This window comes from Ammospiza nelsoni, chromosome 10, assembly GCF_027579445.1.
Source record: "Ammospiza nelsoni isolate bAmmNel1 chromosome 10, bAmmNel1.pri, whole genome shotgun sequence".
In the NCBI taxonomy this organism is placed as follows: Eukaryota; Metazoa; Chordata; class Aves; order Passeriformes; family Passerellidae; genus Ammospiza; species Ammospiza nelsoni.
This window is the reverse complement of record NC_080642.1, coordinates 1,313,881-1,326,865: the sequence shown is the minus strand read 5'-3', so window position 1 is coordinate 1,326,865 and position 12,985 is coordinate 1,313,881. Positions and strand designations below refer to the sequence as shown.

Below are 12,985 nucleotides of genomic sequence, written 5' to 3'. Positions count from 1 at the left end.
GTGATTCTGTGGTTATCCAGCACCATAGCCGCTCCCTCGGTTATTCTGCACGGCTTTCACGAGCTCCCGTTCCTGTCCCGGTCCCCTGTTTGCAGCGCCTGTGCCGTTCCCGGGTCCCATTCCCGTTCCCGCTCCCGGGGCGTGTCCCGCGGACTCTTTTTTCCCGCCGCTCCCCGCGCGCGCGGCGCTGGCGCGTGCGTCACGCGCGGGGCCGCGCAGTCGGCGCGCGGCAGCTGCCGGGAGCGGACCCGGACCCAGCGCCCGCTCCGCCGCCATGGCCGCCGCGCATCCAGGCCCCGCCGCGCCCGCCGCCCCCGCCCCGCCGCCTCCTCCTCCCGCCGCTCCGGGCATCCTCATCGGCGACCGGCTCTACTCCGAGGTGTCGCTGACCATCGACCACTCGCTGATCCCCGAGGAGCGCCTCTCGCCTACCCCTTCCATGCAGGACGGGCTGGACCTGCAGTGCGAGACCGACCTGCGCATCCTGGGCTGCGAGCTCATCCAGGCGGCCGGCATCCTGCTGCGGCTGCCGCAGGTGAGCCCTGCCGGGGCTTCCAGAGGGGCCGGGAGGGAAGGAAAGGAAAGGAAGGGAAGGGCGGGCGCCGCCATTGTGGCGGCGGGAAGGGCGTGAGGCGGCGCGGGGGGGCGGCGGCGCCTCACACAAAATGGCGGCGGCTGGGGCCGGGCGCTGACTGGGCTCCTTCTCCCTCCTCCTGCTCTGCCCTCACAGGTGGCCATGGCGACGGGGCAGGTGCTGTTCCATCGGTTCTTCTACTCCAAGTCCTTCGTCAAGCACAGCTTCGAGGTGAGCGCGGCCCAGGGGCACCGGGAGAGGGCGGCTGGGGCGGCCACGCGCTACGCAGGCCGCTCGCTTCGAGCCTGGCGGATTTGCTTCTAAGTTACGTAATTCTCACTTTATCTGGGTTGGAAATTGTTTGCTTAACGGAAACGGGGCTTCTTTTCAGATTGTTGCTATGGCCTGCATCAATCTCGCGTCCAAAATCGAAGAAGCGCCTCGTCGGATAAGGGACGTGATCAACGTGTTCCATCACTTGCGGCAGTTAAGAGCAAAAAGGTAAGATCAGCTTCGTTATGAGCATAAGCACCTGTTACCACTAATGTTCGCTGCAGTTCTCAATTCACAGTGTTTTTCCAGGCTAAGTTCAACGACCTAAAATTGAGAAGGGAGTGCCCGTTGGCTGCTGTGTAGGCAGTACAGTGCAATCTCGGCTGCTTCTGCTTTTGTTCACTTGGTAGACCCGTTTGTCGTTGTTGATGTAGCTACGAGTTACAATTGGCAAGTATTGGTTCTAGTTTTAGGACCATGGTTGTGGTTTCAGGTCTGTTTGTTGCTTTTTTTGGCGTCTCATAGTTACTGTAAGATAGTCTTAGGTGTGCGTAGCCAGTTAGTGAGTTGCTGTGTATTCTCCAGTTTTTTAGCCATACTTAGGAGTCCTGATGGCATTTTTTGTAGTTAATCTGTTGCTGTCCAAGTGTGGTTGTGATGTTAAGAAAGTACCTCTTAACAAGGAGCTCAACTTTCAGTGGTGGAAATACCTTTTAAAAAAAGCTATTTTAGAAAGTACCTGAGAAAAGGCCTGGTTTGGCCTGCAGTGTTTGCAGCTGTATTGATGGGGAGCCTGTAATTGAGTCTGGGAGGCTGAAGGTATTTTTAAGTGCAGAAGGGGAGAGCGGCGTTGTTCTGGCGTGCTTGTGCAGATGGAGTGGGGCTCACCTGGCCGTGTGCAGGTGGGGTAGAGCCGTCCCATTTCAGAATTTTAGTGCTGCTCTTTGTGTTTGAAGCAGCGTTTTTTATGTGTAAAGCACGGAACCGATGCGTTGAAGGGAGTTCTCTAGGTTTCTGTTAAACACGAAGTCTCCTTAATTCTGTCGGGCAGCAGTGTCACAGTCTGAGACTTCGGCTTTGTTTCTGGTGCCTGATTGCTTAAGGTTTCAGGTACTCTGTAGTTACAAAAGGATTTTGCTGTCAGCTACAGTGTTAAATTCACACTTCATTTTCCTGCCCTGTGTCACCAGGTGACGGCAGGAATTTAAACTCGTGTTGTGCAAGCTTTTCTGAGAAGCAGAGTAGAAATCCCTTAGGGAAGCCAGCTGTTTGTTGGTGTCTTTATTCTGGTTATGCTTCTGTTGAAGCCGGAGCTTTGGCTTTTGCTGCCTCCTGATGGTGTTGTCCTAGTTAGTTCCAGATCCAAGAAGGAAGAGTTGGTGTTACACTTTGGAGTTTGGCTTTGTTCTGGCTGGCCTTTAAGGCTGTTCTCCCCCATGGCCCTGAGAGAGCTGTGTGAAGTTATGCCAGGTGTGGATTCAGTGGGATTGTGTTCCACAGCTATTAAGGGAGTCTGGTTATTGGAATTGCTGGAGCAGGCTCAGTGGTTAGTAATGTTCTGGCCTCTGTCCAGGCAGTGAAGGTTAATTAATCATATGCCTTGCTTTTCTTTGCAACGAGAATACAAATTAGTTGTTTCTTTGTGCTGTGTGAAGGATCAGAGAAACTGAACTTAACCTGTGAATTTAAATCTTTCCAGCTAGCCTGTTGCAAATCCCAACTTGTGCATGTTACGTGGTGCCTAAAGTGCATCATGTCCAGAGAAATCGTGCACTGCTACCCATTATTTTCGGGAGAAATGGGTATTGTTGCTCTGCGATTCTGAGTGAATCTGCATGAAATTAACCTTAAAAATGCTGCAGTCTGACATTCAGACTTGCACAACCCCCTCCCCTTTTTTTTTTTGTAGCAAGCAGGATGTAAACGTTTTTCTGTACTTTTTACAAGCTGACAGTTCCATCACCTGTACACGTTATTAACTTCAACTCTTTTTTCCCTTGCAACCGACTATACAGCGACCAGCTACATTTACCAAAGCCTGGGTGATGTGGAGTGGTACATAAAGATGAAGCTGTCGTCATGGCAACAGTGAGTGAAGTATCGAAAATCCCCAAGGAGAAGCCAGTGCTCTGAGCATAGGTCACTGGAATCGGGGGACTAACAGGTTGGCCGCTGGTGAACCATTTGGAAGAACTCCTGTATCTTGTTATAAGCTTTTTTCTTTGCTGTCCAGGTTTTTAGAATACTAGCTTGACTTTTTTTTTTATTATTTTTTACTGAAGCTAACACTTAGGCTGTAGTTAGTCTCTCACACACAACCCAGAACTGAAACAGGCTGCTGTACTTTCTTTTTTAGTCTAGCATTTCTGTTAACTGAAGCTCTTAACCTGCACATGAATTTGGGGTAGTTTGGGTAGGCTTTGCTTTCTTTCTTAACCAGTTTTGGGTTTTTAGTTCCACTTTCTGGCTCTGTATAATTGCAGCTTGAATTCACAGTAAAACAAGGGTATGGAAGTCTTGAATTTGTATATTTTTATCAATTTTGATGTAAGCAGTCCCTTCTATGTACCTGTTTGCAGAACTGGGAATTGCATTGGAATTTTCTTTTTATGAGACATGTAGTCAACCGAGGTGGTATTTCTAATGCTGAGAAGTAAGAAAAAGCTAAATAAGTGTTTTGGACAAGCATCTTTTCTTGGGGATCTTTACGAGCATATGTGATGTAGAACTGCATGTAAAAATGTTTGTGTGCATGGAGAAAAGCTCGTACTATGGAAAAACTGCTTTTTAAATAACTGTGTGCCAAAACCTCTCTGTTCTGAGCAAAGTGCAATTGTTGTTTAATGTAGAATGTAGTTTGAAGTTGATTTTATTTCTTTGAACTGTGCCTGAAAGCTGCAGAAGGTCCTGAGACTGGAAATGTGACTGGTGTGGTGCTGTAATCTCACATGGTGCTTTGAGGTGCTCAGTCAGCTGTTCCTCACTCAGGGGCCCTGCGCTGGGGCTGCAGTAATGACACACATCCCTAGTGCCTTCAGACTGCTGCAAACCTGTGCTGCTTGTGGTTGTGATCCTGGAGACAAACAGAGAACTGGTGTTCTTGTACTGACCAGCATAACAGATCTCTGCTCTGAGGTGAGGTGCTGGTGCCCTGCTGTACTTGTCACGAGTGCTGTGCTCATTAGGAACAAAACTCCACGCAGGGCACTGCTCCTTCCAGTACTAGTCATGCCAAAGACATCAAAGTTCAATATTGCACCAAATGAAGCTGCTGCTCTGTGGAGAACTTAGGTCTCATTTGTCAGAGTGATTTTTAAAAAAGGTATTTGTAATTTATTTATTGTTACAAACACATTACAGTGTGTGTTAATCTTCGGGGTTGTTACACAATCTAAATCGCAGTCAAGTTTTTATCTAAGTGTTGGATTGACTTCCCAGAGGGACCACTGTGTGCTCTGTTCTTAAAGATGAAGTCTTGCCTGGAGCTCTAGTGCTGGTCTGCAGGAACAGATTCCCAGTAGGAACTTGCAACACTCCTTGGCTATACAGAGTTTGAAGCTTATATTTCATATATAAGCTTATAAATTCCTTTTCTCTGGTTTGGTACTTGGTCCAAAGATAGTTCTTGGACTGAGAATTAAGTGCAGCACTGGCAAAGTTCCTCTTTTTTTGTAGTAGAAAACAAAGAAGTTTCTCAAAAGGGAATTTCTGAAGTTTGTCACTTGTAAATAATTGTTTACCAACATTGCAGAGTTTATGGCAAAAGTATTAAATTGGTGAATCAATGCAGTGGAGAACTTACCTGTGCCAGTTATAAGGTGCAGTAAAACACTTAAATCTCCTGTAGATTTTTCTTTTTCCATGAGTGGATAAAAGGCTGTATTTGTCTGGACGTCCTGTCTGGGTAAACTGATAGTTTTCATGGCTTCCTTAGGGCTGTAGGACTGGTGACCAAAGGAGTGTGGGACAGCAGAGTAAAGCAAAGCACACTTGGCATCTTGGGTTTCCTGTCCTGTGCTGTGGAACCTGGGCCAAGTGTGACCTCTTGGTGCTGATCCCATGGCCCTATGTAAGGACAGTGGAAACTTTAAATGCAGTACAGGCTCCCATCTGTCCTGCTGCACTTGGAGCCACCTTAACTTCCTGCCAGAGCTCCCAGGGAGTGCAGGGACATGTGCAAGGTGGGCTGGATGATCCTGAGCAGTCCCACTGGAGACTGTGTTAACAGACTGCAAGTCATGGCTGTCCTAAGTGTGTAACCCAAGATCTCCCACCTGTGATGGAGCTTTCTGCTGACAAACAGCCTGAACTCCTGTTGGTGCTGCTCTGCAGATCCTGTTAATGCCAGTGATCTGGAGATGAAATCGTGGAGAGCAGTACTGAAGGAAAGGTTATCAGCACCAGTAAAATTGATGGGAATGAGCTGGAAGTGAATCAGTTTCACTGTTGGGAAGAGCTCAGCTTGGTTATTCCGCTCTCCCACTCCAGAGCACTGCTCAGCCTGTCTCTGTAGTGCTGAAGTGTTGGACAAAAGCAGCTCCTCACTGAAGTATAACTACTTCCTAAAGAGCTTGAAAAACTTTTCATTTTCAGTTAATTTATGGGGAGAAAAGGACAACCAGAAACAAAAGAAAACATCTCCTGATTTTGGGTTTATTTAGAGGAGCTGAAATGAAAAACTTTGTAAACTTGCCCTGGTGAGTGAGAGTAACACTTAACTAGAGAAGTTATGCTGCTGTAACATGGAAAACCTGGAAAACCTTTAAATAATGAGACAGTACTTGACTTGCAGGTCCAGCCTGGCACCAGGAAGGGCAGTTGTTCATTGCAGAGCTGGCAGCTGCATCTCAGCCCCTTGGGAAGAGCAGGGACAGCTCATGCTTCAGGTGCATGGTGGTACAAGACGCTTTCAATTAGAGAAGGTTTTGGGGCCTGTCCAGGTGACTGCAGAGGTCATGGCATAAACTGGATTATTCCAGCCTTGTCATTAATTAACCCTTCCTGGGGTGGGAACCTTGGTTTTTTGAGTCTTTTTTTCTGTTCTGTGACGTGTCAGGGAAGAGAAGTGAGATCCAAGATCCACTCATGTAATTTGCAAGTTGGCAGTGAAATATTTTGTCTAATACAACAAAAGCTGTGTTTTGAATCCACTTTGCATTACTTTTTTTTCTTTTGAAGGTAATGTTAAATAAATTTGTGACTAGTGCTTGGGGTGTATCATGTACACAGACCATGGTTTATTAGAGCATAACAAGCTGCAAAAACATTATTCTGCTTTGGAAAGCACATGGAATGTGTGAGGCATGTTACAGGGAAGAAGCTGGTCTGTCTTCAGGAGGAAGTGGATTAAAATATCCCGTGTGGAATGTTGAAAGGTCAAGTCTAAGCACGGACAAAGCAAATTTGCAATGGAGTGTGACACTTGTGCATCAAGTACAGAAGGTTTTTGTAATTAAACATGCTGTGGACAGTTCAGGGTTTGGACTTGGGAGGAATTAGGATTGACAGTGCTGGAGTTTGAGATGTCTCTGAAGTGAGCTGTTGTTTTGCACATGCAGACAGGAGCAGGATCATTCCTGGTGCCCAGAGTCCCAGGCAGATCCATGTCCCAGGTTAATCCTGTGCTTCACTCAGCTTTTCACACATCACAGGGCAGGGCTGGCTTCTCTGAAGGGTCAATCAGCTGCTCTTCGGTGCATAGGAAACTGCAGTTTCTAGAGCACAAGTTGCTACTTTAATGCCAGTGAGAACCCTGGTGTGGCTTATTCTGCTTTGAAACCCTGCCTGGCACAGGACTCCTGCCACCTCTGGCACGGAGAGGAGAAGTTCTTGGGAGTGCCCCCATCAAGCCAACTCCTTCAGCAGCTGGAGCAGTGCAGTTTGCATACACAGGAGCAGAAGGTTATTTTTTTTATCTCAGCCATCTAATCTGTAGCTAGCCGAAAGCAGCAACTAAACTAGTTTATCTAAACTTGGACAGCACAAGATTAATGCTTAAACTTGCTTGCAGGAGTTGAAAACCGGTTTCTGTTGCCATTAGTTGGTTGGAAGGGAAAACAGAGTTGCCGTTATTTTTGGATATGCAAAACAGTTTTGATTTTATTTCTTGCAAACTATAGGACTCCAAGCCCACTGATACTTGATCAGAACTACATAAACACCAAAAATCAAGTAATCAAAGCAGAAAGGAGGGTACTGAAGGAGTTGGGATTTTGTGTTCATGTCAAGCATCCTCATAAGGTGAGTTCTCAATAGTAATGTAATTGTAATTCTTACTCTACATTGGTGGCATCACTGGGAGCTGTGGAACAAGAAACACAGGTGTCAGAATGACCTGAATTCTTTTCTTTATTCCCTTATAGTTATTAAAGCTTTTGCCAGGGTACTTGGGCAAACAGCCATATTGACTGTGAAAAAGTCACTTCCCTGGGAAAGGGTAAAGGTGGCTGGTTTGAAAATAGCAGAAAAGTAGTGAGATAAAGAATTGTGTGAATGTGATGGGCTGACATGAGAGCTTAGAGTGTGTGCTTGGAGAGAAGGAGCCCCCATTGTTTGGGCATACTGTTTGATTTCATTTTGACATATGTATATATGTACTCCTGCGTTATGTGTTGAAACTGAATCTCTTTTTTCTTTCTCCTCCTCCTTATTCCTCAGATCATTGTTATGTATTTACAAGTCCTAGAATGTGAACGTAATCAAACCCTGGTACAGACAGCCTGGTAAGTTGCTATTTTCCATTCTTTTCCTAGCCAGGAAAATAGTAGCAGAAATAACAAGCCTGCTGATCCCTATGCAAAGCAATGAATGTAAGTCACCACCCAAACACATTTGGACAATCTCGTGGTGCTTGTTTCTGCTTACTATTTTCATGGCCTTATTCCAGCGTAGCGATGGAGAACTCAATTTAACTTTGTTCTTTTTTCTACTCTTTGATTGAAGGGTAGTCCCTGCTGGTAAGTCATAGAGCTCTGCCCTCTGCACCTCAGCCCATGACCTGGGGATGGCTGCTTTGGCTGCCCTTCTCTCCAGCCAAGCCAGTGCAAGCCTCAGCGAGTTCACTGCCGTCACCCAAAGCCATCGGGCAGCACCTCCTAGTTCTGTCCTGGCGCCAGGATTTGTATATTTGGTTCTAGAAGTAAACTCTTACAACTGTTTCTCAATGTCTTTGTTGCCTACCTGCTGTATGTTAAAGGACACGTGGGGGACAATTCTACCAGCATTTCTTTCATTGATGTAACATTTAAACTTGAGTTAAGCAGAGGGTGACAGTGCATGCAGCATGTTCACTTAGCAGCCCGGCTGGGCATGGGGGTGTAGAGTCCTCACTGACTGCTGTTCTCTCTCCCATGTTGGGAATTGAGAAATCCATGGAGCTCTGCTGCTCACCCCATCTCTGGGTGGGTGTTACTGGCTGTGCCAGCCCTGTGCAACAGCAGCAGCTCTGGAGGTCGGGGCCCAGTTCTAACTCACGCATCTTTTCCAACACTCTGAGAGCAAACGGGTGCATCTACCTGGATGAAGTTAAAGTGGCTCAAAGCACCCAAAATTTAAATGTACTCAGCGTTTTATGAGCTCTGCAGGTTGCACAAAGCCTCTGGATAATGGTAGGTTGAAAATGCACCTTGCTCTCCTAATGGCTCTCGAGTTCTGCATTGATTTTTAAATACAAACCCATTGGTGTTTAAGACAATCAGCTGGAGAGATGCAAAGTGCTTGTTAAATTGTAACTCAGTGGACACTTCCAGGGTAACTTCAGCTAGGAAGTGGCCATTCCAAACTGCTTGGATTTGCTGCTACACATTACTGCCTTGGGGATTAAAACAGTGGCAGTGCTGCAGACTGTCACAGTGACACATGTAAACATCCAGCACAACCTGAAGGAAATCACATGTTCAATGTAACAACAGAAAAAATAATAAAGTCAATTGAGTCTCCAGTATTGTTATCCTCTGAAAGAAAAGCAAATGGAGTCCCAACCCGTGCTGCTTCGTTTTTTCAGGAATTACATGAACGACAGCCTCCGGACGAACGTGTTTGTTCGCTTCCAGCCGGAGACCATCGCGTGTGCGTGCATTTACCTCGCTGCTAGAGCCCTGCAGGTGAGCCCTGCCTGCTCTGAGCTCTGCCTTCCCCTGCTGCTGCTCTGCTTACAAGGAAATTCATGGAAATATTCCAGCAAAACCCGACCTGAAATCTCCACTAAGCTTCTCCTTGTTTGATTTTCAGATCCCGCTGCCTACCCGTCCCCACTGGTTCCTGCTCTTTGGCACCACGGAAGAGGAGATTCAGGAGATCTGCTTAACAACTCTGAAGCTTTATACCAGAAAGAAGGTGAGTTTGACATGTTGGGGTTTGCTGCTTGATGCTCAGTGCAGCTTGAGCTTGAGTTATGGTTGTCCAGAAAAGTTTGGGAAGGCCTAATACAGATGTGTTAATGGGAAGGGCTCCAGTAAGGAGAGAACAAATTCTGGAAGTTACATTACTGGATAGATCATTAAAAGCCAACTCAGTATTTTTCAGAAATGAGATGAAATAGGAATTACATTAGTTCAGCTTCTTATCTGGTTGTTAACTCCACAGCCCAATTATGAATTTCTGGATAAAGAAGTAGAAAAGAGGAAAATGGCACTACAGGAAGCAAAACTGAAAGCAAAAGGTTTAAATCCAGATGGGACTCCAGCACTCTCAACACTGGGTGGCTTTTCTCCTGCATCCAAACCATGTAAGTCTGTTTTCTGAACAGAAAAACCTTTTTTTGTTTGTTTTTTTTAACATAGATTTTAAAACCAGCCTTAAAACCTTGAAACCAGATTAGAAAGAAAAGAGATGATTTATTCCACATTTCCTCAGATGTGAGAGTGATACATTAATAATGTGCACCCTTAAGAGAATAATGAAGCAGGAGTTGCTGTGTGGTCTGTAATGTGAAGAGAGGCTTTTTGGATTTAATTTTTGGGGTGCTGCAGTAGCCTTCATGCCTCCTTTTGCAGCAGGCATCTGTGAAAATTCCTTCCCCTGGTTGTTTTTAATGCACTTGGCAACTGTTTGGTGCAGTGAGGGCAGACAGCTGGTGGGCAGGAAATGGAGGAGGGAGAGGCCCAGCACTGCCTTGGCATCAGAGGCAATTAAATGGAGCATGTATGCTGAACTGGCCAGTCTGTCTGAGCTCTCAGGGTTTTCTCCTGAAGAGTCCTGAGTTTTCAAAGGTCTCTGGGCTGGGCAGTGTGAATTTCTGACGGAACAAGAGAAGTGTTTTCTGCAAGGAGGGAGCCAAGGTTGGAACAGTTTAAAAGCAGGAGCTCTGGTGGGCTTAACAGCCTTTCCATGAAGGGTGAATCCATCTCTGGTCTTTACCAACTGTCTGTAGAGACAGACTGACATATTAACTGGATAATTTTATTTGTTACTCGTTTATATTTGTGCCATTATTGTAAAGATGAAATCTAATTTTGCTGGGTAGGCTTAATCCCTTCTATAGCATTGGAAATAAATGCCGACGTAAGAAGTTCTTTTGGCCCCAGGTGAGCATGGCTGTGTGCCCTGAAGGTGCCAGTGCTGTTCCTCCTTCATATGCAGAGGGTTTCCTCACAAATATCCCATTCCAGGAGTGAATACAAGTGGAGAGATGGGATGAAATAATAGTTAGTCCTGGTGATGGTCCCTGAGCAATGTATAGTCTGTTTATTACAAAGGATGAATAAAGAACTGATTCTGAATTGAAATTTAATTCCTAGCTTCCCCAAGAGAAGTAAAAGCTGAGGAGAAATCTCCAGTGTCTGTGAATACCAAAACCGTTAAAAAAGAGCCAGAAGAGAGGCAGCAAACCTCCAAGAGCCCTTACAACGGGTAGGTAAAACTCTCCTGCTAAGAGAAGGCTTGAGTAGAAATGCAGTGCAGGGAGCTGCTCCCGAGCCCCTGTGGCGTGTGAGTGCTGAGCAGTTTGGTTTGTGCCCTGCAGGCTGAGGAAGGAGAGCAAGAGGAGCCGCAGCAGCCGCAGCGCCAGCCGCTCCCGCTCCCGGACAAAGTCCCGCTCGCGCTCCCACAGCCCCCGCAGGCAGTGAGTGGGGCTGGGCTGGGGGGCTGCTGCCTTCGGGGGCACTCCTGAGTGCCGGCCAGCAAAAGGGAGGGGAGGCCGTGGGGCTGCGCTTGAGGGTTCAGGCTGTAAAATTAGCCTGTCCTAACTGCACTGTCCCTGGGGAGCCGGTGCTGGGCTGGTGCTAGTCTTCCCTTGTTAGTCTTCACGAGGATCCCATTACAAGTGAGAGCAGTCTCTGGGAGCACAGTGCCCTTGGAAGGGGACAGAAGTGCCCCAGGTGTGCAGCCTCCTTGTGTCAGTGCTCCCTGGTGCAGTGCCTGGCTCTTCTGGGCTCTGCCCCTCTTGTGGTACAGGCAGAGAGGGATGCAGTGAGAGCTGCTGGCTTTAAATAGGGATTTCCTAAGAATCTTCAGGCTCACATTGGAGGCTGCCAGCTTAGATCTCAGTGTAGTCACTGAAGGAAAAAAACAACACACAGTCAGTGATCTGGTGTTGACAGAAGACCCTTGAGATAAGGTGAACAAAAGATGCTGCACTCTGGTTTTAGTGTGAGCTGTTTATTTTCAAATGAGCTCAACTAAAAGACTCACAAGAGTGGTTGGGGTTGGAAGGGCTTGAAATCCCACATGACTGACCCCAGCCTTCCATGGGGCAGGTTCTGAGACGTTCCCTGTCCTTCCTCACTTATCCCTGAGGGACAAAGGGGGACACTGATTCCTTGCAGTACCTTGGGAGCTGTAAGCGCTGATGTCTGTGTGCTTTTCCCGCTGTGGGGATACGCTGTAAGCTGTAACTGTTGCCTCTCGTGCAGCTACAACAACCGGAGGAGCCTGTCGGGCACCTACAGCTCCCGCTCGCGCAGCCGCTCGCGCAGCCACAGCGGGAGCCCCCGGCGGCACCACAACCACGGCTCGCCCCACGCCAAGGCCAAGCACGGCCGCGAGGAGCTCAAGGGCAGCAGCAGGCACGGCCACAAGCGGAAAAAGTCCCGCTCCCGCTCGCAGAGCAAGTCCCGGGAGCACTCGGAGGCGGCCAAGAAGCACCGGCACGAGCGCGGCCACCACCGGGAGCGGCGCGAGCGCTCGCGCTCCTTCGAGCGCTCCCACAAGGGCGGCAAGCACCACGGCAGCGGCCGCTCGGGCCACGGCCGGCACCGCCGCTGAGCCTGGGACCGCGGGGCTGGGCCCAGGGACCGCGGGGCTGGGCCAGCTCTGGCACCAAGTCCTGGGACTGCAGGGCCGGGCCAGCTCCAGCGCCGCTGCTGAGCCCTCAGACCGCAGGGCTGGGCCAGCTGCGGCGCCAAGCCCACGGACTGCGGGGCACCGCCAGGGCTGCAGCAGCTTCAACCCCGTCTGGTTTCCTAAAAGGTGTAGAAGAAATTTTTTTCTCGTGGGAAAGAAACTGTTACCAACTTTTGCACATAATACCTTAGCAGTATCCCAGAGGTGGCAAACGATCAGGTTCACTGTATGTATTAGAGTTGTGTATTGTTTATTGAGCTGAGAACTGGAGAAAGGATTTCTGTAAAAAAGCAAAACGTACATTATTTTTATACCAGTCAATTGCAGACGCTTATATTTAAGTATAGTTATTTGTTTAAACATGGTGGAGACTTTCTTACACTGGTTTTAGTCTGCATGTGTTCAAAGATTTTTACAAAAAATAAAATATAAAGCTTTTTTTTTTTTTTTTTACTGCCTGTTGGATGCCAAATGTGTGGAAACTAAACTTGGTTTTCTTACACACCACCGCTGTGACCCCTGTGCCTGAGTGGGACTCGGGGGTGTGGGTGTGCTGGTGTCGGGAGGGGAAAACTGGGAGAGCTTTGGATGTTTGTGTCCTCCTGGGGCTGCAGCTGGAGTACCACGCAGCAGTTGGAATAAATGGTCGTGGACTTGTCTAAAGTGAGGCAGGGCTGGGCTGCTGCTGTCTCCTGTCTGAGAGCAGGAGCTGCTGGGACCTGCCTGGAGCTGTGCCTGCTGTGGGACAGGAGAGCTGCAGGGGGAGAGGAGGAGTCGGATCTGATTCTTCAGCTGGTGCTCAGGTAGTACCAAACCTGGAGTCTGCAGGTGAGAGGTGTTTGCTGTCCTGCTCTCCTG

At 48.0% G+C, this 12,985-nt stretch overlaps 1 protein-coding gene across 4 annotated transcripts; it reads left to right on the top strand.

Annotated features, from left to right (window-relative positions):
* Positions 1–266: 266 nt before the first annotated feature.
* Positions 267–12,579, top strand: CCNL1 (cyclin L1). Of its 4 annotated transcripts, XM_059479185.1 has the most exons (11): positions 267–535; positions 731–805; positions 966–1,075; positions 6,967–7,087; positions 7,505–7,569; positions 8,850–8,949; positions 9,077–9,181; positions 9,431–9,572; positions 10,585–10,696; positions 10,809–10,907; positions 11,698–12,283. In XM_059479185.1, exons 1-11 carry the CDS (start codon positions 275–277, stop codon positions 12,047–12,049), a joined length of 1,542 nt encoding a protein of 513 aa, XP_059335168.1. In that variant the 5' UTR covers positions 267–274; the 3' UTR covers positions 12,050–12,283. The 4 variants fall into 4 exon arrangements, with proteins under 4 accessions (XP_059335168.1, XP_059335169.1, XP_059335167.1 ...); XM_059479186.1 differs by lacking the exon at positions 10,809–10,907; XM_059479184.1 differs by lacking the exons at positions 10,585–10,696; positions 10,809–10,907 and having other exon boundaries at positions 11,698–12,579.
* Positions 12,580–12,985: the final 406 nt, after the last annotated feature.

What these genes read in the sequence shown, in the direction of transcription:
- CCNL1 (XM_059479184.1), top strand. Translation starts at nt 275, where the DNA reads ATGGCCGCCGCGCATCCAGGCCCCGCCGCGCCCGCCGCCCCCGCCCCG. An exon ending in ATGTCAAGCATCCTCATAAG is followed by an intron (nt 7,088 to 7,504) that starts GTGAGTTCTCAA and finishes CTTATTCCTCAG; the next exon opens with ATCATTGTTATGTATTTACA. An exon ending in AGCTTTATACCAGAAAGAAG is followed by an intron (nt 9,182 to 9,430) that starts GTGAGTTTGACA and finishes TTAACTCCACAG; the next exon opens with CCCAATTATGAATTTCTGGA.